Genomic DNA, 23,969 nt, shown 5'->3' on the forward strand with positions numbered 1-23,969 from the left:
TATTTACTTATTAAACACAGCTTTTTGTGATTCACAGTGCTATCGCACATCTTTAATGGGCTTTGAATAAAAAGCATGAGTCATATGAACTGCTTTAATGGTTTTTTAATGGTTATTTTATGTCATTTTTGGAACTTGACAGTAACGAACACGACTAACACAGTATCGGATTTGGATCGGGCTTGTCGGAACGATACCCGATCCGTCTAAAACTTAAGTATCGGATCCGATAACGATCCAGGTATCAGATCGGTGCATCCCTAATTCTAACGAGTTACTTTTAAAAGTAACGTTACCAACACTGCCTATGATGCCTTAAAATACTGTCTAGGTAGGTAGATCAGTTTTGGAACATAGCTAAAGTGTGGAGTCATGTCAAGCAATGCTTCATTCTGATATTGTACAAAATCATTGTCTTTTTTTATATTTAAAAAGAAAAAGTATTATGAAGACATTAAAAAAAGCTTATAAAAACTCTCATAGTACATGTAAATACACACTGATTGGTAAATAAAAGCATCACAGTTATATACATTTTCTAATGAATCTATTATTTACACATAGAAACACATATAAAAATTAATTAGTAAATAAATGAGCTTGGGCAGATTTTTACCATACACATTCCACATTACAAATAAAAATATCCACATCAAAGAACAGTAGGTAAACAGGCCTCTAAGACTTAAGAGTATAGTGCTTGACTAAAACGGGACCTAAGCCAGCCCAACACAACCCAAAGAGGATAATACCCATCTATTTTCACTAATGGTGTATCAAACATGCATGTATTACAAAATATTGGCTGCTGGATGGATGGATGGATGGATGGATGGATGGATGGATGGATGGATGGATGGATGGATGGATGGATGGATGGATGGATGGATGGATGGATGGATGGATGGATGGATGGATGGATGGATGGATGGATGGATGGATGGATGGATGGATGGATGGATGGATGGATGGATGGATGGATGGATGGATGGATGGATGGATGGATGGATGGATGGATGGATGGATGGATGGATGGATGGATGGATGGATGGATGGATGGATGGATGGATGGATGGATGGATGGATGGATTCAGCCTATATATATTTTTGTGTTTCACAGAAGAAAGAAAATAGTGCAGGATTGCAATGGCATGATGGTGAGTAAATAATAAAAAAAATGAAAGTAATTTTAGGGTGAACTAGCCCTTTAACATACTCCGTGTCATTGGATGCTCCTTGTCACTCAGGATCACAGTTATACATGTGCTCAAGCCAAGTATTAAGCCTTTGGGGGATTAAGCAGTATGGCTGGGAGTTTCTCTAGGCCTGCCCGGCAAGTGCCTGCCGTGGATTACCCTCCGTTATGCCACAAACGCATCCTAACACTAATATCTCACCCTGGCCTCCTGAACAGGTGGCTGGCTGCATTACAGTTGCAACGCTAGTGCCGGGGAAGGGCAAAAGGAGGAAGGGCACAGAGGAAAGCAACAGCTGGTGCCCTGGGACACCATGTACCTAATCTCCTCCTCCCTGTGTCCTTGGGGTGGGGGCGGAGCCATGGGGTAAGCAGATGTGGCGTGGGAGTAGAGGCAAGTACTGTTGCCCTGAAGCTGTTTTGATTGGCCACTGAGCAGAACAAAGGCATATGTAGGTAGAGTCTGACTGATCCGCCTTTTAAACAGCACCACTTTTGAATATCATATGTCCCTTTTACACAGACAGGGTGCTGGTGCCCATACAATCAGTGCATTTTCAGTGCAGAAAAGTCAGTTCTGGACTGGAAAAATTGCCCCTTAAAACATGCTTGTCTCAAAACAGCCAGAAGGGTGGAATAATGTCCACACCATGTAAAGTTTTAAAGCAACAACAACTCAATCAGGTAAGACTGATGTCACTAGATAGTTTAGATCACTTGTAGTATCATCACAAAGCTGACACACAAAGATGGTAAACTGGCGTGCATTCAGTAGACGGACAACATTATGTATACAGTGCATCCAGAAAGTAGCTCAATTTTGAGTGTCATGGCAAAGGCTGTGAATACTTATGTACATGTGATTTTTTTTTATTTGTAATAAATTTGTAAAGATTTCAAACAAAATTCTTTCACGTTGTCATTATGGGGTATTGTTTGTAGAATTTTGAGGATAATTATGAATTTAATACATTTTGGAATAAGACTGTAACATAACAAAATGTGGAAAAAGTGATTGTGCATTGTATAGTGCTGTGGTTCAGCCACTATTTTCCTCATCCATCTAAAATAAATGATTTTCATATATATATATATATATATATATATATATATATATATATATATATATATATATATATATATATTATCTGTGAATTAATGGCTATGAAATGTATTTGATGCAAGAAAAAGTATTAAAGGGATAGTTTACCTAAAAATACAACATTCTCTAATCATTTACTCACCCTTGTGCCATCCAAGATGCAGGACCCGACATTAAGCATAGTGATGTATGTGCTAGTCCTTTGGAGAACTAAATTGATCATTCACTTGTAAAAAAGTTCTTTGCAGTAAAAATGGCTGCTTAATGTTAACAAAATGCATTACAATTCTAACTAATCCTGAGAAAGTACCCTGTATATTTAATACTGTATGTGGGTCATTATCAAATAACATAACTATGAACTTTAATCAAGATTTAAGATTTATCAACATATGAAAATTAAATCAACAACCTTTACACTTAACATGTCCTCTCTAGAAACATGTCTTACATCCCTAAGACATTTGCATGTCCCAGCAAGGGACATGGAACATGGTTGTTCCATGTCAGATGGAACAACCCATCAAGAAAAATTATAATATTCATGACATAAAAATGTATAGTATTTGTTAATATTACTTTTACCTCAACAAATATTTTTATATATATTTAAATAATAACATATATATATAAAAAAAATGAATTAGGTGTAAGGAAAATATGATACTACTTTTTACTTGATGGTTGTACAACCTGACATTTTCGTTAAAATCTGGATTCAGGGCTCAATGCTAAGGATTTTTTTCTACTGGACCGGTTGGGCCAGTGCTTCAGATTTTTACTGGCCCTGGCAAAATTTTCACTGGCCCAACACAAAAATGACAAATAGCTGTTTTTACCACCATGGCTTTAAATAAATATGTCCGAAGATAAATATTTTTTACATATTTTATGTTTTTAATACAATGTCCCCCAGGGGCCTGAGTAGCTCAGCGAGTAAAGACGCTGACTACCACCCCTGGAGTCACGAGATCAAATCCAGGGCATGCTGAGTCACTCCAGCCAGTCTCCCAAGCAACCAAATTGGCCCGGTTGCTAGGGAGGGGAGAGTCACATGGGGTAACCTCCTTGTGGTCACAAATATGTGGTTCGCTCTCGGTGGGGTGCTTGGTGTGTTGTGCGTGGATGCCACGGAGAATAGCATGAAGCCTCCAAGCGCGCTATGTCTCCGTGGTAACGCGCTCATAAACCACATGATAAGATGTGCGGATTGATGGTCTCAGATGCGGAGGCAACTGAGATTCGTCCTCCACCACCCAGATTGAGGCGAATCACTATGCCACTACGAGGACTTAGAACGCATTGGGAATTGGGCGTTCCAAATTTGGGAGAAAAAGGGGAGAAAAAAAATCATACAATGTCCCCCAAAATTGAATCACATTTATAATTTGAAAGATATGATTTATTCCTTATGTAGTAATCCCATATATGCACTTTACAGAGATACATTTATAAATGCATCATATTAACCTCAGCCGTCCAGCCATTTACACTTGCTTTTAAGCCATAAGTTCTGTGGAGGCGATGATGGGTTTTCGGTCACCCGTTTAGTCATGCTGTCATACAACTTTTGCCCATTTGTAGTGTTTTCACAAGAAGGATCAAAGATTATTCATGGAGTTAAAGATTTGATTATTGTCAGAGAGAATAGACTTGCTACTAAATCGGTTGTGATGTGTAATATACAGTAGGTAGATATTAGGCCTGATGTGTGAATTCACAATGTGTATATAACATGAAATCAAACAACCCAAACAAGACCAACACTGACTGATATACAAAGAACAAAAACAAAAATATCTGTATGGTCCAGAAATGAGACATGTAACAGGTGTTTGAGGATGATATGATGTAGACTGTTTCAAATATTAATCTTCACCCTGCAGCTGAACAGCTCTGATAATAATAGCCTAATAGCCATAGTGATCTTGCTTCTTTTCATATCAAATGGCATCATCATGTCGAATTAATGTTTACGTATTGAAACATTACCTAATTAAATGTATACTTTTTGGATATTAATAGCTCTTGATTTCCAGACATGTGTATAACTGGGGTTTAACAAAGTTTATTATGTCTCATTCTGTGCTTCACCTCTTAAGGCAAATTAATGAGAGAAAATAAGTTTGCTTTACAGTAGGAATAAAACTAGCGCTATGTCCCTTTACGAGAGCACATGCATGTTAAACAATCTACGCTGCACGGAGAGAGATGATGATGAGACATATGCATGGAGAGACATGGATTTTCAGTCCTATAGAAAGAAACTGTTGATTGTGTTCCAACGTGTTTTACTGCTTTTCACCAACATGTAAAAACGAGAAATGTGGGGATTTCACACATTGTGAACATGGAATGTGCAGGGATACTTAAAATATTGCAAAACACACTAAATCCCACTATGAAATTCATTAAGTGAATTTTCCCTGCTATTTTCTACACATTGATAATAGCTGCTGCTAAGACACTTTGAAAAGAGCGAGGACAGTGCTAGGAGAGTGCGCTCTGTGTCTGCATGATCTTGTGCATGCACATGTCTGTGCCTTGGCGTGTCCAGTATATTATGCATTTGCACATCTTTGCGAGATAAATATACTCATGCTCGCTCCTCTTTTAGAAGACTTCGATAGCTCCGTGTAATTTTGTGCTCTCTCGCTTGTTGTTTGCTTGCACTAATATTATAAATGATCGAGCAAGTGACAGTTCTAGCAACTGGCCCGAATCTTTCTCACACTGTCCCCGGGGCCATCGGGCAGTCCTTATTGTCAAGCCCTGGGATGTGTTCAAAATGTTTGGTATGTTGAAAACCACATGAAACCAATATAAATATAGTTTAGTATTACAGTTCTACGATTTTTCTTTTCTTTAGATTATGTAGATTATCCATTTTCATTATAGAGAACATTATTTTTGACTGAACCGTGTATTTTAAAAGCATATAATATATTTTCATTTTATGTATATTGTAATACCATTTTAATTTATGTTTGTATATTATTACATATTAAAACTGACTAATTCACATGGCAGAGAATACCTGTATAGGTCAGAAAGAGCTCCAAAGAGATGGAGCAATACTTTTATCACATTGCTCCATTAACACAGGCGCCGGACAATGACTTCACATGTCGAGAAAAAAAAGACAAAAAAAGAGTCCACTTCACATGCTCACATCAAATTCAACAAGCGTTGCTGTACGAGAGAGGTTTTCGTGCAGATTCTGGAATTAATACAAATACAATACTCAGAATCCTGTGCAGAATTTCAGGCACTGTAGATTATTTTTAACAGCAGGATATATCATTTTTAAAAAGTGATAATGGCATATGCTAAATCACAAGTAAACCCGGTATTTTTTTTATTTTTAAGGTTCAGTCAGGCAACTTGTCCGATAGGCAAGTGAAATTCACTTTGACTTGCCCTTGCAAAAATCCACTTGTCCCAGACAAGTGTTAATGTCAAGCCCTGCAGATGTGTATAACTTCCTTTCTTCTGTAGAACCAAAGAATGTTTCAGCTCTTACAATGCACGTCAATGGTGGCCAGAACTTTGAAGTGCCAAAAAGACAATAAAGGAAGCTTAAAAGTAATACATACGACTCCAGTGGATTAATCCATACCTTCAGAAGTGTGAGATGATAGGTGTGGGTGAGAAACAGATCAATATTTAAGTCCTTTTCACAGCGATCGTTTCGCTTTAGAAGACATTAATTAGCCCACTTGAGTCGTTTGGATTAGTTTTACGATGATTCTCTGTGCTTTTTGGAGATTAAAAATGCTAGTCACCATCCACTTGCATTGTATGGACCTACATAGCTGAAATATTCTTCTAAAAATCTTTGCATTTAGCAGAAGAAAGAAAGTCATACACATCTGGGATGACATGAAGCGGAGTAAATGATGAGAATTTTTATTCTATCCCTTAACTATCCCTTTAAATTACTAAATGTTCACCAGTAAATGTGGTGGTCTACTATCTTTTCCAAAGAGGACAACTGAATTTCTGTAGATATATACAGAATAAAAGTTTTCAAAGTCAAATTTTAATTGTTAAATTCTATCAGTTTCATCAATAAATACAGTCCAAATAAAGTTTCATTATCAGTATGCCCTCAGATATTAAAAGATTTTATAAGGTGTACACCGAGCACTGTATATTAAAATATCTTCTGACTGTTGCATGAAAAGCAGCTCATCATGGCATAAAGATGCTAAATCTAATGACTAATTACTATTTGTGGATGTTAAAATATGTTCTAAAACTATTTTGTAAGACGAATAATCAAAGACCGTGACGCAGCATGTTTATTAGTGGGCAGTAGTAATATAGTCAGTTATAGTCATTGTTCAGCACTGAAGTCAGTGGAAACACGGTCCTCCGGTCAAGAATCAGACCCATTTCAGTGGAAATAATTATGCAGTTGAACATGGAAAAATGATGAACCATCCCCTAAAGCAGTGTTTCCCAAACTTTTTTACTGTAAATATCGCCAAAGCAATATCAGTAAGGCTCAAGAACCCCTTCATCAACACAAAACCAAAGATGTGTTTCAAAAACTATAAAAATAGTTTAACATTATTATTATTATTATTCATTAGTACTGATCAATCAGTATTGGGTTTGATCTATTGATATCCCTGTTATGGCTAGGTATTGATACAAATTTCCTGATACAATTCCGATTCACAAGCTCTCGATTCAGATTTCATTTGGATTCAATTCCAATTCATTTGGGTAAAATTGAGTTATCATAACCATTTTGCTTACATATGAAATCAATTATATCTCAACTAATGATGTTAATTGTACAGGAGACCTTCTAACTCTGTACATCTTGAAATTAACAAAGCATAATCCAACTCTTTTTGCTTACTCCCTCTAAAGTACTTTTTGGCAGCTAGTTTAGCAGTAATTTCCTGTGTTTTGTCAACTATTAAGTTCTACAGCTGTATTCTCAATTTTGATGAGAACAGAATGCACATGTGATTTGTTCCTAAACTGTTCCACTATGACCTTTATAACAGTTAGAAAGGCATTTTTACTCCTTTGCTGTAACAGAACTTATCATTTGGTGCACTTTAAAAGCTGTGGTGTAGGATTTGTTGACTTACCGGTCTGCAATCACATTGCCTCTGCATGAGGACACCACGATGATGCCAACTGTTGTAGCCATAACAGCATGAATGGATGACACCAGCCTATCGGTGAGAAAAAAAAGATTCAGCTATATTCACCCACATTAATTTGAGAGATTTCTGAGGAAGACTAGAGACAACTTAAACTATCCTTTATGTTTCATACAATGGAAAATAGATCATTGTTATTTGTATGAATTGTACCAATGTCTATGCCGATACAATCTTACATTGATATATCACAATTCTTTCTCACAATATTGTATTGATAATTTAGATCCCTGTGTTTATATTTTTATCAATCTTATTGTGTATTCATATCATGTCCAACAGTTCAGCAATTAAGACGTAGGTCATCTTGTGAGAACTTCTATGAGACATTAGAGAGATTGAAGTATCTGATGATAAAGACAGTAATATTCCAGTGGTCAAATATTCCACCAACCGACCTTACACATAACCCACCTTCTGTAGAATAAAACACATTTTTCAAGGCCAGTGATATGACTGTGGTTTTATGCATGTGAACATAATTTTAAACATATCAAAATGTACTATTCACTTGTTCAGATATAACACTAGTTGACAAAAGTACTTTACACATGAACGCCACAGAAGCACGCTGCTCTATATGAACATTCATTGAACTCCACTAATCATCAGGGCACGCTCACCCATGACTGGACATCTGTGGCTAAGTTGAGTGAGAGTGCTCCGATCAGCCCTTGTGTTAATGAGGTTAAATGTTCTAGTCAGCCAGGCCTAAAAGACATCCACCACAATCAGACCCTAAATGAGATAAGGTCACACTATTTGTGTGTGTGTGTGTGTGTGTATTGTGGCACTTTTCCACTGCACGTTACGGTTCGACTCTACTCGCTTTACTTTTCTGAGCTTGCATTTCCACAGCAGTTTAGTGCCGCCTCAACATGGGTGGGATTATAGGCTGATCATCATAGCTGCGCCGCCTCTACTGCTGTGACATCATCTTAAACGCAACACAAAACAATAAACAATAACACGACCGCTAGCTGTTAGCTACTAGCTCATTGTGCTGCATAAAGCATTTGTTGCATGGTGATTTCACACAAGTGTAATAGTTCCAGTAGTTTCCAGTAGCTGCTCAACTAAATAAAGTGAAGCTTTCAAGCAGAGTATAGAGTTAACGTAACAAAATGTATCATCCTCCATCGTGAACTCCAACAACGGAGTGGCTGAGTCCAGGGCACTCAGAGACAAACACTACCACTACAGGACACTCATTTACCAAATGGTCATCATTCATTAATAAAGGTGAAGTCTGTGTTGTAATTCAAGTAAATATTTGAGCTTGATTCATTAATAACAGGGAGAGGCCATGTTATATTGTTTTCTACGCTGATGTTTTGTTAGTATTTTCTCTTGGGCAATTACTCTGAATATGCACACATATTGAGGTACTTGAGAGAAAGTAATAAACTGGTTAAAAATATAGCAAAGAGTAAACAAGTGCAAAAAACAAATCCTTTTTTTAATCAGTATATTTCTCTAAACACTTCCAAAAAACACTAGATTGATACATTTTGGTCAGACCAATTAACCAACCCATAATTGTCCATTTTGAGATTATCAGCATCGGTCAATAACCTCTGCCTTGTTTCAGTTCCAAAACCTACCGAGAGCCTTGTTCAAGATTTCTGTTTTCAGTTTTTTAAAGTATACATTGTGTAAAGTGCACATTTCATTCAGATTTTTTCTGATTTGCTCATTTACAGTATATGCATCTCATATTGCATTTACAGGTGAAACTCGATATTTCTTTGAAATATCTTACTTTGCTTGTAATGAGTCTATATAATATATTAGTTTCACCTTTTAAGTTGAATTACTGAAATTAATGAACTTTTGCACGATATTCTAATTTTTCGAGTTTCACCTGTATATACAGTGAGGAAAATAAGTATTTGAACACCCTGCTATTTTGCAAGTTCTCCCACTTAGAAATCATGGAGGGGTCTGAAATTGTCATCGTAGGTGCATGTCCACTGTGAGAGACATAATCTAAAAAACAAAATCCAGAAATCACAATGTATGATTCTTTAACTATTTATTTGTATGATACAGCTGCAAATAAGTATTTGAACACCTGAGAAAATCAATGTTAATATTTGGTACAGTAGCCTTTGTTTGCAATTACAGAGGTCAAACGTTTCCTGTAGTTTTTCACCAGGTTTGCACACACTGCAGGAGGGATTTTGGCCCACTCCTCCACACAGATCTTCTCAAGATCAGTCAGGTTTCTGGGCTGTCGCTGAGAAACACTGAGTTTGAGCTCCCTCCAAAGATTCTCTATTGGGTTTAGGTCTGGAGACTGGCTAGGCCACGCCAGAACCTTGATATGCTTCTTACAGAGCCACTCCTTGGTTATCCTGGCTGTGTGCTTCGGGTCATTGTCATGTTGGAAGACCCAGCCTCGACCCATCTTCAATGCTCTAACTGAGGGAAGGAGGTTGTTCCCCAAAATCTCGCAATACATGGCCCCGGTCATCCTCTCCTTAATACAGTGCAGTCAGCCCTGTCCCATGTGCAGAAAAACACCCCCAAAGCATGATGCTACCACCCCCATGCTTCACAGTAGGGATGGTGTTCTTGGGATGGTACTCATCATTCTTCTTCCTCCAAACACGGTTAGTGGAATTATGACCAAAAAGTTATATTTTGGTCTCATCTGACCACATGACTTTCTCCCATGACTTCTCTGGATCATCCAAATGGTCATTGGCAAACTTAAGACGGGCCTTGACATGTGCTGGTTTAAGCAGGGGAACCTTCCGTGCCATGCATGATTTCAAACCGTGACGTCTTAGTGTATTACCAACAGTAACCTTGGAAACGGTGGTCCCAGCTCTTTTCAGGTCATTGACCAGCTCCTCCCGTGTAGTTCTGGGCTGATTTCTCACCTTTCTTAGGATCATTGAGACCCCACGAGGTGAGATCTTGCATGGAGCCCCAGTCCGAGGGAGATTGACAGTCATGTTTAGCTTCTTCCATTTTCTAATGATTGCTCCAACAGTGGACCTTTTTTCACCAAGCTGCTTGGCAATTTCCCTGTAGCCCTTTCCAGCCTTGTGGAGGTGTACAATTTTGTCTCTAGTGTCTTTGGACAGCTCTTTGGTCTTGGACATGTTAGTAGTTGGATTCTTTCTGATTGTATGGGGTGGACAGGTGTCTTTATGCAGCTAACGACCTCAAACAGGTGCATCTAATTTAGGATAATAAATGGAGTGGAGGTGGACATTTTAAAGGCAGACTAACAGGTCTTTGAGGGTCAGAATTCTAGCTGATAGACAGGTGTTCAAATACTTATTTGCAGCTGTATCATACAAATAAATAGTTAAAAAATCATATATTGTGATTTCTGGATTTTGTTTTTTAGATTATGTCTCTCACAGTGGACATGCACCTACGATGACAATTTCAGACCCCTCCATGATTTCCAAGTGGGAGAACTTGCAAAATAGCAAGGTGTTCAAATACTTATTTTCCTCACTGTATCAGCAATATAGCTGCCTTCAGCTACCCTGGTCTCTAAATATCAGCATAGGTCATTGAAAAACCAATAATGGGCGACCATTTTTTAAAATGCCTAAACCTCCTTAAATTATTTATTTAGCCTGAGAAGGAAAATTTACATTTAAGACAACATTTAAAAATTTATCTTGAATAAAAAGAAAATTTGTCTCGTTCCTTAGGCAGATTTTTTTGTACTTTTTCTACATTTAGTGAGGTTGATTCAAGTTAAAGGGGTCATAACATGAGGAATAAAGGTTGGATTTTGCTGATACCGATGATCAAGGTGTTGGATAAGGTTAATAACGATTAATCGGCTGATAATTAAAAAAAAAATTGAATTGTAGAATGATTAAACATTTTAGTCTTTCCTTACTAAAAATGCCATAGACATTGAGGCACCAAGATCTCAAAATGAATAAAATCCCAAAAGCAGTGTCTCGTGCAACCAATAATAACCAGAAAAAGTTTGATTTGGTGCATAACGCAGGACTTTTAATTGTAAACAAGCCCGAAATACACCGGGGACTTGCTCTATATTCAATTATTTAACTAATTAAGATTTTATAGCCTATAAATTCTCCAGATAAAGAGTTTTCTAGCTATACAGTAATAACAAAACAAAAAAACTATCGCCAACTATCAGCAGAGGTTTAAGAAGATAACCAATAATTCCAAGTAACTATCGGCAATGATTAATTGGTAAAACCAATATATCTGTCTACCTCTAATGAGGAGTACATATAACCTTGATTTATTTTGGCATACAAGTGTTCATTGTACTAAGAAAAAAACATACTGTAAGTTTCAGAACTCAAAACTTCCTGATGATTTTTATCATCATTTAGGGATTTTTAAAAAACCCTAAACAAAGTTTGTAGGATAACAGCATGTTGGCTTTGTAAAGGAAAACATGACAAATATGCAGATAAACAATAATTAGTAGTGTAACTTAGCCTTTACCTAGTACAACCCACTAGTCTTAGTCTCACCAGAATGAACTGAAGTGTAAATTAGTGTAGAGTTCAGTCTAAGCCTCTGACTGGCTGCTGAGCTCCAAGGCTGAACATTCTACATGGAATGACGCTGGCTCGTCATGACAACGGCAGTCACATGACTTAAGCCTAACAGCTTACGCTTGATTTGGCTAATAGATAAGCACTCCCCTCCACAAACACACATGCAAAGAGCTCTGCTGCTCATGCCCCTCTATCCTTGGAGCCTTGCTGCCTGAATACTGTCACAAGACCCGTTTTACACAATCCAATCTTTGTGTCCCCGCTCTCTCTCGGTTTCTCTCTTAGAACAGGGAGGGGAGGAGAGAATATGTTTTTTTTTATATTTTTGTTGCATGTGGGTGATTGGCATGCTTTCTTATGAGTCCAAAATCATATTTACTGATGCTATAAAGTAGTAAAGCAGAGTGCTCAATCCTGCTATTGGAGATCTAGGTTTAACCTCCTGCAGAATTTAGTTATTTTGGAAACAAGTCAGTTCACCCAACGGTCATCCTGGTTATGCCCTCGGGCAACTATTTTCTACTCATGCAAGTACAGATTTATCTACTTGAATATGGAAAGACCGAAACTTTATGCCAAACTTGCCTTTCAATAATGTGGCAAATCGCAAATAGAATCTGACAAACAAATATCATAAATATTTATTTTGTAGTGCAAAATGTCAGGTTAGTCAAGCAAATTCCCATGAACATTCTAGGCCAAAAAGAGCAGGGAATGTCTTTCACTCTAAGACTTTAATTGAAGGCAGGACTTCCTGTCTCACAGCCATACTGAACATTGCAATTCGTCCCACTCATTTGTCTATGGATGTTCCCAAAACCTAAAATTGCTGTCTTATCAGGCATTGTACAGCTGTAGGATGGTAACAAGGTGCCTTGTAACTTGTAAGATGATTTTCTTAAGAGATACCTTCACACAAAATGCTGTCTTAAACCATTGAGTGACTGGGACAGTGAGGCAGCAAGCCCTCTATTTTGGACCTATACTGAGGGTACATTTCAACCTGCTGATAGTGCCCCAGAAAGTGGACTTTGTAGGGTATTTGGACTTGATAAGGCATTTAGCCATCTTGAGATTCTAAATCATATGAAGTTTAAATGATCAGTCCAAAATATGCTGCAAACAACAAAGGGAACAATTGTACATTGTATAAGTGTAAATCACTTCACATGATGTGGAGAGGGGAATTTACCCACCAGTCGTTGAGCACCACCTCAATACAACACAACATTTGGCTTAAATAAACGAGGTGAAAAAGTTGAGGGTTCGGCGGTTCTATACAACTTAATTTACCTAATTTGTGGTTTCTAAACAGTTTTTACATGGGTATGAAGGGCACCTTTAGAATATACATATTACAAATGAACCAAATTACATTTATTTTCACAATAAACATCACAACAGTCATTCATCACTAAATTGAGGGATTTTCAAAAATGACTTTTTCATATATAAAAGTTTGGTCATTTATATTATATTTATTTACAGAAGCATATTATGTCTTAATACTTGAAACTTCTAATCTGCATGATTTTAGTGTCCCTCCAGATGTAAGGCACTCTTGTTGTAATATGGGCACCATAAAGCTTGCTAATGGCTTATCTTTTTCATAAACAGATCTTTTCTTTAATGGGAAAAACAGATAACATCTCTGAATAGTATTAGAAGGTCGAGTGGTGAGTTTCCAAGTTCACAGACAATTTCTGTCAAATGATTAAGGTTTGAAATGAATACCAGCCAACCTGCCAAATGCAGGTAGAAATCAACAGTGGTGGGTAACTTTATCACTCTTACTAGCCAATTTGGCAGGTGACATTTACAGGGTTTTTCCTGCATTGAAAATTCTGTTAATGTCGGGCGACTCAGAGCTGCTGCCAAAGCAAATTTAATAGTATTTATCTTGCGCTCATCGGTTTATAACTATAAGCACTACATATCCCTATCATAACTTACACACGAATCTGTGCAGGGTGAGCATTCTTCCGCATGAACTGCTGCAGCGCACACCAGCGTGCTCCAGGGACACGATCGCCAGAGCTCTGGGACAGCGCAGAGTGAAACTTCATATCTGCTTCGATATCAAAGCAGTCGGTGGAGACCACAAAGCTTATGTGACCCATTTAAATTCTACAGAGAACACTCTATTTGGTGGAAGTCAGACCTCTCAAACTGCTAGACAGCCCTGACATTATAAACAGCCCTGATGAGGTAAAGGAGCCAAATACACTTCATCAGTTTTTAAAATACAAATCATTCTTACTAAAATGTGTTTTTTGTTTTGTATTTTTACTGCAGAAACACTACCTTAATAGAACTAACAATAGATTAATATAAAATCTATTAGGTTGAATCTATTAGACTTTTATTACAACTGTGAAAGTTGAGGTTAAGGTTTCTAAATGTGTTTAGGCAATTCGTTTTTTCATAAAAAATATTATAGTTATAGTTACTGTAAACCACAGTAATGAGGGAGCCATCCATTGTCTCAACTGTAGTAATGGCCTTTTCATTGCAAATGCAACTGTTAAACAATGCTAAAACATTTGTAAACTTTAATATAGGCAAGTACAATTTAGAATGAAGAGGTTAAAACTTCCATAAATAATGGACAAAGTATTGACACCTTTTCCTCCTGTTCTTTCCTACTCTTGTTCTAACTGGTCAATTTTGCCTTCAGATATTCCAGAGGTTACTTCAATCACTAAGCCTGTGTCCTGCTAAACTAATATCATTCTCGTTCAAATAAATATGTCCAAACAAATGCATGCAGTTACAGTCTCCAGTTACCTTTATCACTTTTTGCGAGGCGGGGGATTTTGGCTAGTGACTTTGGAAGACTACTAGCCACAGTGGCCGGTGAGCCACACTCACATTTATCCAGTATTTTTTATAATTTCACATTAAAAGCATTGTTGTTATGTGGCTGTGTTTTTGCAACAAGGACTATGTTACAGATGAAACATTTTTGTACATTATGTATTTATATATATGACATTTAAGACAAATGTGTTCACTTGTTTGTTGTTTGTCTTAACCAAGATATTGATGAAAACTTGTTAAAATCTGACATGAAGGATGTTTTATTTCTGGGGTTTTTTAAGGTTCTGTTAAAAGTTTTATGCTTACAAATTGTCCCATTTTGTAATGATTTTCCAATGATCTGCCAAAATAAAAAATTATGATGAAATCAAAATTATGTATTTTTTTGTTGTTGTTGCTGCTGCTTTTAATCAGTCTATTAGCGTTAGGTCATTTTTATGGTAGCCAAATTCTTAATGTTCTCTTTCAATATTCTCTTTAAGAAAACATAAGTATTTAAAATTTAAAATCTCTCTATTATGGCAAAACAGTCCCAGAAAAATGTATAGCTTCCTGCAGCTATTTTGTCCCATCAAATGCTTTCTAGAACACACCCTCTCCCCTACATCTACTCAGCAAACATGGAAGTTCACACCTGCACTGATGATGCCTTCGCAGGTCACTTCAAAGTGAGTACAATCCATGCTGTAGGGGCGTTGCAAACAGAATTTCCAATAAGAATCACTGAATAACTGTTATCACCTTTCAGCCCTCTGAAGCTCTCACAGTAGAGGGTAACTGTCTTCAAAAGGAATAGAGGGATGATCACTTCTGAATGAAATGCACCAATGTGGGAGTTCGATTCGAAGTAAATGGCTTCATTTAGTTTATTTCTATTTTTAATGCAGCAGTTTTTCTGAGGAATCTTGGGGTATACAGCAATAGTTAATGTTCTTAATACATTAGTGTATTGCAATTCAAAACATGAATATATTGTGCACTTATACTTGCTTGTTTCTCATTTATCTGCATTGGATTTGCACAACAGCTCCGGCCTCATTGTAAGCAAAGACCACAATGTGCTGTGTTTGTTTGTGGGCTGGTTTTGTAATAACGTGGTCAGTTAAATCATCATGATCATGGTATCGCTTCTCAGTTTAAACTCCGGCTCAAGCATAAGAAACAGCAGGGTTGTGTGGGTGTGGCTTTACCAGCGGCTGCGATGTAAACTAAAGCCTATTGGCTATTTAAAAATGTCACAAGCCGTTTGACATGTCCCGCCCCAACTTCATGTTTCAGTTGGAAATATGTCAATAGGTAATAGAAAACAGTGTTCATCAAGGCACTTCATGGGGACTTGTAAGGGATAAGCTTATTTCATTACAGTTTGGTTTGTCAGAGTGAGCAAGTAGTAAGAATGATTCAGACTGGCCTCTAAACGTTAGAGTCTAAACGTGCCTCATTCTAACATGTAATCACACACACATACAGAACTGTTTGAATCAACACATCTATTTAAAAGTCCCGACTTTGTGTCACTTCATTATAACTCCTATTACAGACTTCATCCACTTCACAGTCCACAGGCCATCAAAACAACTACCATCAACTACCTATCCATCAATATACCTGTCTGTTTATCTGTAGTCTTAACTGTGTAATGTTGCTGAGAATATATATATTTTTCTTGGCCAAATCAGACAAGATTTTGGACCAGAAAAATATTGTCTTTTCTAATCTGCAAAGGCACAGAACATACCCAACAAAAACACTTTCTAGAAGTGAGGGCAAACAAAATGCTAGCTGTGTTTAAGTCATGGATACATTATTGATTCTGTTAGTCTTTCATCTTAGTTTTTAAACTGCCTGCTAATATACAGTACAGTCACCCCAAATAGTGTTTGGACATTAAGCCAAACCAAAAAGTTTAAATGATGCTAGACCTCTCAGACGTAACTTCACTTTTCTTAATATTAATTTCTCACTTTGCCACTTTTTTAAAGCATTTTCTTTTACAGTAAATGACACTTAATTTGATATTTTGCTATATAATGCCAATACATTCAAAGATTTGTAAGTGAGGTCAAAGTTTCCAAATACTTTTTAGGGCCACTGTATTATGAATTATACAAATTGGTAGCTTCTGTACCCTAAGTGTCCACTAGGGCAATTGTTCTTGATTGGTTTTGCTTTGGGACCCAGATTTTACATTGGCATTGTTCTTTCCTTTCATATCCACTACAACGTCCGAACAGACCGGGGCAGGTGAATCAAATCTAATCTAATCTATTAATATTTTATAATAATGAACATGACTAGGAACCACAATAATAATTCAGTAATATATCATATTCAACTGGGTTCCAAAAAATAAGAGAGGGAAATTAATTCCACAAAAATGGCTTAGTAAAAATATATTTATGTGAATATTGCCTTTTTATTAGGCTAGCATGTATTATTATTATACCCTCACTGAGCACTTTATTAGGAACACCTGTACATCTACTTCTTCATGCGATTATCTCAAAGCCTCTCAATCATGTGGCAGCAGTGCAATGCATAAAATCACACAGATATAGGTCAGGAGCAGTTAATGTTCACATCAACCATCAGAATGGGGGAAAAAATATTTAGACTGTGGCATGATTGTTGGTGCCAGATGGGCTGGTTTGAGTATTTCTGTAACTGCTGATCTCCTGGGATTTACACGCAAAACAGTCTCTTGCGTTTACTCGGAATTATGCCAAAAACAAAAAAACAGAGTGGCAGTTCTGCAGACGGAAATGCCTTGTTAATGAGAGAGGTCAGAGGAGAATGGCCAGGGTGGTTCAAGCTGACAAAAAGGCTACGGTAACTCAGATAACCACTCTGTACAATTGTAGTGAGCAGAACAGCATCTCAGAATGCACGAAACATTGAATCTTGAGGTGGATGGGCTACAACAGCAGAAGACCACGTTGGGCACTTTATTAGGACCATGGTGTTCCTAATGAAAGTGCTCAGTCAGTGTATTTCAATCACAAACTGCTAAGATAGATATTACAAATCAATAAGCCTGTCTACAAAACATGGTTGGTCTTCAGTAATCGCTGATGTAAGGGACAGTCAACCCTAAACCAAGCTAATCAAACGTGCTGGCCAAAGAGTAACATGCAGATAACTCTTCAGAAATACTATTATCTGCAGGAACTACAGTGAGATGATTGCACAAGCAAGGATTGTCTCTTGCCCTGTTCTTATAGAAGTGACACTGAGGAATATAAACACCTAATCTAATCTCAATGTTCCAGTGAATAGAAATTGCACACTCATGCAAACAGGGCTGATTAGAATTCCATTTCAAGAGAATGACAAGTGGCAGTCATTGTTTAGTGGGGGATGCATTCTTCTCATTCTTGCTTTTATAAGTGTAAAAGTAATTTAAAACGTGTCTGTATACTGTGCATTCAAAAGAACGTGCTTCATACTTGTGTGTTACTCATTATAAAATTTAAGAAAAAAACAAATATTCTCATGTGGAATAATTTTGGTGTTTGTCTTTCAATGATTGCATACAGTGATTGTTTGGATTGGGAGAATCAAATCCTAGATGTACACAATGGTTAGGGCAACACAAAACTGAAATGAAGCATTACACAATTAAGCCATAACAGCCCCCGAATAGAAAAATTCTTACCAAAATAATATAACAGAATTGCTTGTGAAACACAAACAAACACAAACAAAAGTATCACATAATAAGCCAATAGATGTTAAGCAAAAACAACAAAGAGTTATTAGGTGGGATAATGGACATTGATAAACCGCCACAATTAATTTTGACAAACTCAAATGGAAAATGGGCAAAGTGGACAAGATGCCATAAATGTAGCTGCCAGATTGCATTTGAACTTTCTTTGCTTGCATTAAACTTGGGAAATGAAACTGGTTCATAGCAGATTACAAAACCACATAATCAACAGTTTCAACAAGAAACAAATTCGTTTTTGTTTTAATTCTAATTTAAATTAGTTTAATTACTTTTCATTAAAATTATGAAGCCAAAACATCCCACAGCTGAGTGGCTTGTCTTGTCTTAGTACATTGTGTTGCTATTGTAAGCTAACAAACACACCAGAACTACTGTCAATGATGATGTGTTGCTGAACCCACCTAGAACTGTTTAGAAACTACTTATCTGCAAAAAAACACGGCAGTCTGCATGCATGGATGATCACTGATAAGGATTCTCCTCCACCAGTTACAATAATATTTCATTTAGTTTAAAACTGTTGCTAGATATTTCAGAAATGCAGTTGTTGGAGTGTCTTGTTTCAAGGTTAAGTGTTGACAATGTACACAGGGATCATCAGCCCAGACCAGTGCATCATTCTTTGAAGCAATTGGATCATTAAAAACATATTCTATTCAGCGAATATTGTACATCTGTAAACAGAATAATGATGTGTCTTGGTGGTCGTCCAACAACTGACTAGTCAATTAGCGGGGTCGGCTACTAAAATGTATATTTATAGTGGTGGTGGTTTTAATGGGGGATGCATTTCTCAAATTAATTGAGTGAAGCAACTTATGGCACTTTTCCACTGCACGTCATGGTTCGACTCGACTCCCTTTAATTTTCCACTGCTGTTAAGTGTCGCCTCAACATGGGTGGGATTATAGGCTGATCGTCAAAGTTGCACCGCCTCTACTGCCGTGACATCATCTTAAACGCAACACAAAACAATAAACAATAACACGACCGTGTAGCTGTTAGCTACTAGCTCATTGTGCTGCATAAAACAGTTGTTGCATGATGATTTCACACAAGTGTAATAGTTTCAGTAGTTTCCAGTAGCTGCTCAACTAAATAAAGTGAAGCTTTCAAGCAGAGTATAGAGTTAACGTAACAAAACGTACCATCCTCCATCGTGGCTGAGTCCAGGGCACTCTCCCTCCCATTGCTCACCGGTTTAGATAGTGTCCATTTGGTCGAACCACTTCCACTTTTCCTTGATGGTTCTGTAGTCACTTAAGTTTTAGTCAGCCAACAGCTAAGACACTTCCTGAAAGACTTTTTCGTTTCGCTCATCGCAAACGAGTGGCATACATTTCAACAATACCTTTCAAGACTATCACTGTTGGACATTAAATCCTCTGCTGTGAATAATATTTCCATATTTGTGAGGTGATGTGGAGAGATTAAAGTCATTTACTGATTCTGTCTGACACTGCTGAAATGAATAGTTGCAGTTAAAAAGGTTTAAACTGCTTTATGTCCTTGTTGTGAATGGGATATGTCTTGCAGTTCTGCGCTTTTTAATGCGCAGTGTGAATCATCCTGAAGCACTCTGATTACACTGAGAAGTGCATCGTTTCGTGTTCAGGATGCACACAAGGGATTTAATGCCACTCTGTATTGGAGCCTTTCTTATTTCTTTCTTTCTTTGATAGGTTTGTGTAATATGATGTTACAGTTATTAAGCGCATTTATTTGTAGAATAACTGCTTGTTACAATGTTGAAAAGCTGCACTTTACGTCCATACATCCCTCTGAAACATGATTGATCGGGGTCACGTGAACATAATAGAGCCTTATTATACATTATTAAACAAAAAATTGGTAGTTTTTAGGGGTGTAACGACCCATCGTTCTGAATCGATGCATCGATCAAATAGCCAATGATGCAATATCATCGACGCCACGTGCAATCATCATTGTATACATTGTTTTTAAGATGCACCTTCCGTAATCAGGCAATGCAGCAACTTTATGATATTCATCTCGCTTTATACGTGCTAAATATGCTTCTCGCGTGGGACATGGAGAAAGAGAAAACACCTTACCTGCCCCAACATCAATTACAAGACTTTCCACATCAACACCATTACTAACATATCACAGTAAACTGAAACAGAAGGTTTCAATACAACTGTGGAAGTTGTAGTCAAGAAAAAACACAGATAGCACATACTCTCTTATTGAAAACAAGTCGTGGATATGTAACTATTTTGTCATGCTTGACTATTGTTTCACTGTAGTGATAAGGCAATGAGTTGTCGTCAAACAATTGATGATCACATGTATGTGACTTGATTTTTTTTATATACTGCTTATTTTGTATAACTGAAGTACCTTATTTTGTTGTGGATGTCCCAATGTGGACACTGGATTGCTCAATAAAATATTAAAATTATATTTTGGCTGCACTTGTGATATAATAAATGTAATTGCTTATGGAAAAATAGGAACATTATATCATAATATCCATCGCAGGCCCCTAGATCAAATAAAATCGAAATTGCATCATTGCAGATTTTAAGGTATCGGCAAACATCGGAAAATCGGTATAAGATTGTATTGTGATGTACTTTCGCACAACCCTAAAACAAAAGTATACCACTTGGTTTGACATTTTGTTATCTAATGCATCAAAATATTGCATTCATACATTTGCCACTACATAATGAATATGAACATTGGTATAGGCACCCTCTGGGCCAGTGCAAATGTGTTCATTTCTCCCAATGAATAAGAGCTTCGGTGCATTTTTGTCTCTAAATGTTGGTGGAAAATCCATAAAGTTCCTTCTTCGTCCATGGCACAAATGATCATGGAGCTATCAAGGCCATGATATCATCTGAATATAGTTCATAGGATAACATAAGCAGAATTGCAACAGCTTATCCCGATCATAAACATAACGGAGCACCTCCAAAACTAAGACACATACGCCATACGATACAGTAGCTGATATACTATATAGAGGATTACTGTATCAATTTGGCTACCATGGGCTATAGGGTAGTATACGAACATATCAGCAGATGCAGTAGGTTGTGAGAAACCCTTTAACGACAATAGGCTACACCTTTCATTTTTATACACAATCATAACTGAGGGTTTCCTTCACTTGAGGGGTTTCTCGCAACTGGGCCCTGGAATATAACAGCTGCTACAATGTATCGGAACCAGCATTTTCTCTGATGTGTATCAATGTAAACTGTGCTATGACCCTTCAACCTGACCGATGAGACTAAACAGCGGCGAATCGGCACATAATACTAAAGCATGCGCTGTGTGGCCTTACAGAACTGCTCAAGTGTCACATAAAACTCACCTTTCGCTGACCAGCACGACGTCGGCATCTGTCCACTGCTTGAAAATGGACGGAAGCACTTTTCTCAAAGTGAAGAAGAGACCGGGGAAAACCACCACGCCGCAAGCCAGCACTTGCAACATCTTTGCCGTGCACTAGTCCCGCTATATAACCTGATATAGTGTTGGGTCGAAAACAAGACGCCGCGTTAAAATAGTACCGCTGAGTGAGGCGAGTTGGCCCGGTCAGGGCAGCATTAGAGCAGCGGTTACCCTGCCTCCTCAGCAAGCGCTCACCGAATAACGGTGGAGGTGTCCGGTGATTGATTGCTCTTCACTCCTGCTTCAAAGCCGCCGGCCACCAGCGAGTATTCTGTTACATGGTACGGTTTCTAAACCGACGACCCGCTTGTGCATGCCTTGTTTACTTGTTCCGATGTTATAATGAGGGGCTCCGTGCATAAAGTCAGCAAGTACGGCTCGAATAGAAGATTGAAAGCGACCGTGTATCCGCTGCTCGGCGAGCGTTGTTCATTCCTGCGCGGTTTAGAGTTTAAGAACACGCCGCTGCTGCACTGAGCAACTCCGCCACTCACGCTATGCGCACGACAGCGCCATCTATGCAAATGTGTGGTGACCAGAACTTTGAAGCTCCAAAAATCACGTAAAGGCAGCATACAAGTAATCCAAACGACTCCAGTGGTCAAATCCATGTCTTTAGAAGTGATATGATAGGTGTATTTAAGTCATTTTAAAGCTCCTCCCGGCCCAGTAGGTGGTGATATGCACAAAGAATACGAATTAGGCAAAAACAATCATTAGAATGTGAAAGTGAAAATGGAGATTGGTAGTAAAAATGTATCTGTTTCTCAACCATACATATCATATAGCTTCAGAAGACATGGATTAAACTTTTGTGGCTGTATGGATTACATTTATGCTGCCTTTATGTGCTTTGAGCATTATCATTTTGGTCACCATTCACTTGCATTGTGGGCCTAAAAATATGAATTTGTGTTCTGCAGAAGAAAGAAAGTCATTCACATCTGGGATGGCATGAGAGTGAGTCAATGATGAGAGAAACTTCCCTCTTTAAATTAGTTTAAAATAATTGCTAGATATTTCAGAAATTCAGTTGTTGAGTTGGAGTGCCTTGAGTTGAGTCAGATATCGTTCTTTGAAGCTACTGGATCGTTGAAAAGCAGACATAAACAGACGTATCTTTCATTAAAAGCAATGCCACTTGGTTTGACATTTTGTTATCTAATGCAATGGCATTCAGTTAGATTTCTAAATGTTGTACATATCTAATCTTTTTACAGTTATTTTGTATTTTATTTTTAATAATTATTTATTTAATCATTTATATTTACAATTTTTTATAAAGTTTTTTTTTTTGCCATAACATCATCCTATAATCTTTGCTTTTCAGTTGCTTTTCACTGTTGCAGTTATCTTTAGTGGCATTACTGCCAATCTATTTATTTTTATTATTAATTTCCCTATTTTTGTTAGCATATTTAAGCTTTTAAAATAGTGTCTGCACAGCAATCCTGTCCTTGGAAATTGATTATAAAATAGACTAAACATTACCTTTTAAATGTCATGCTGATAGCTTGGATTAATAAACTTTTAGCTTTTATGAAGCTTGTGGATTTATGTGCATGTATGTTGTCTTTATATGTATTTATATGAAGCATGCAGAATGGATTTAGGGTCATGGACTGTATGACTTTCTTTGGTCGAAGAGTTTACATGCTGAGGCCACACACAGGAGAGCCTTTGTTCCCAAACAATAAGGCCTAGTACACAATCCTAATCCATCCATCCCACCAACCCCCACTTCTTAGTTGCTCATTCATGCTGATCTATTGAGGAAGAGAGGAGGGAGTTTACCAAACTGATCTGGGATCAGTTTGACTTTAGGCCTCTAGTCTCCAGGATATAGTTACCTCTCCCTGGGACCAATTACACACATACTCCTTGTTGTACCTTTTTACGTCACTGGTCCACAGTTTTCCAAACCCAGCAACTGTTATAAACTGAACCAGCCCTCGTAAACTACAGTATTATATTGTAACTTAAATTATAT

The 23,969-nt window shown here is 37.5% G+C and overlaps 1 protein-coding gene across 1 annotated transcript in view; it reads right to left on the reverse strand.

Moving 5' to 3' along the window:
- The window catches only part of tlcd3a (TLC domain containing 3A), a 39,094-nt gene extending 16,686 nt beyond the window's left edge, over positions 1-22,408 (reverse strand). Inside the window, exons 1-2 of the mRNA XM_052112466.1 lie at positions 21,900-22,408; positions 7,409-7,495 (exon numbers count right to left, since the gene is read on the reverse strand). Coding sequence (XP_051968426.1) covers positions 7,409-7,495; positions 21,900-22,021 — 209 coding nt within the window. The 5' untranslated portion in view covers positions 22,022-22,408. The remainder of the gene's footprint in view (positions 1-7,408; positions 7,496-21,899) is intronic.
- Between the last annotated feature and the right edge of the window lie 1,561 nt (positions 22,409-23,969).

The sequence above is a fragment of the Xyrauchen texanus genome, chromosome 3, assembly GCF_025860055.1.
Source record: "Xyrauchen texanus isolate HMW12.3.18 chromosome 3, RBS_HiC_50CHRs, whole genome shotgun sequence".
NCBI classification, from domain to species: domain Eukaryota; kingdom Metazoa; phylum Chordata; class Actinopteri; order Cypriniformes; family Catostomidae; genus Xyrauchen; species Xyrauchen texanus.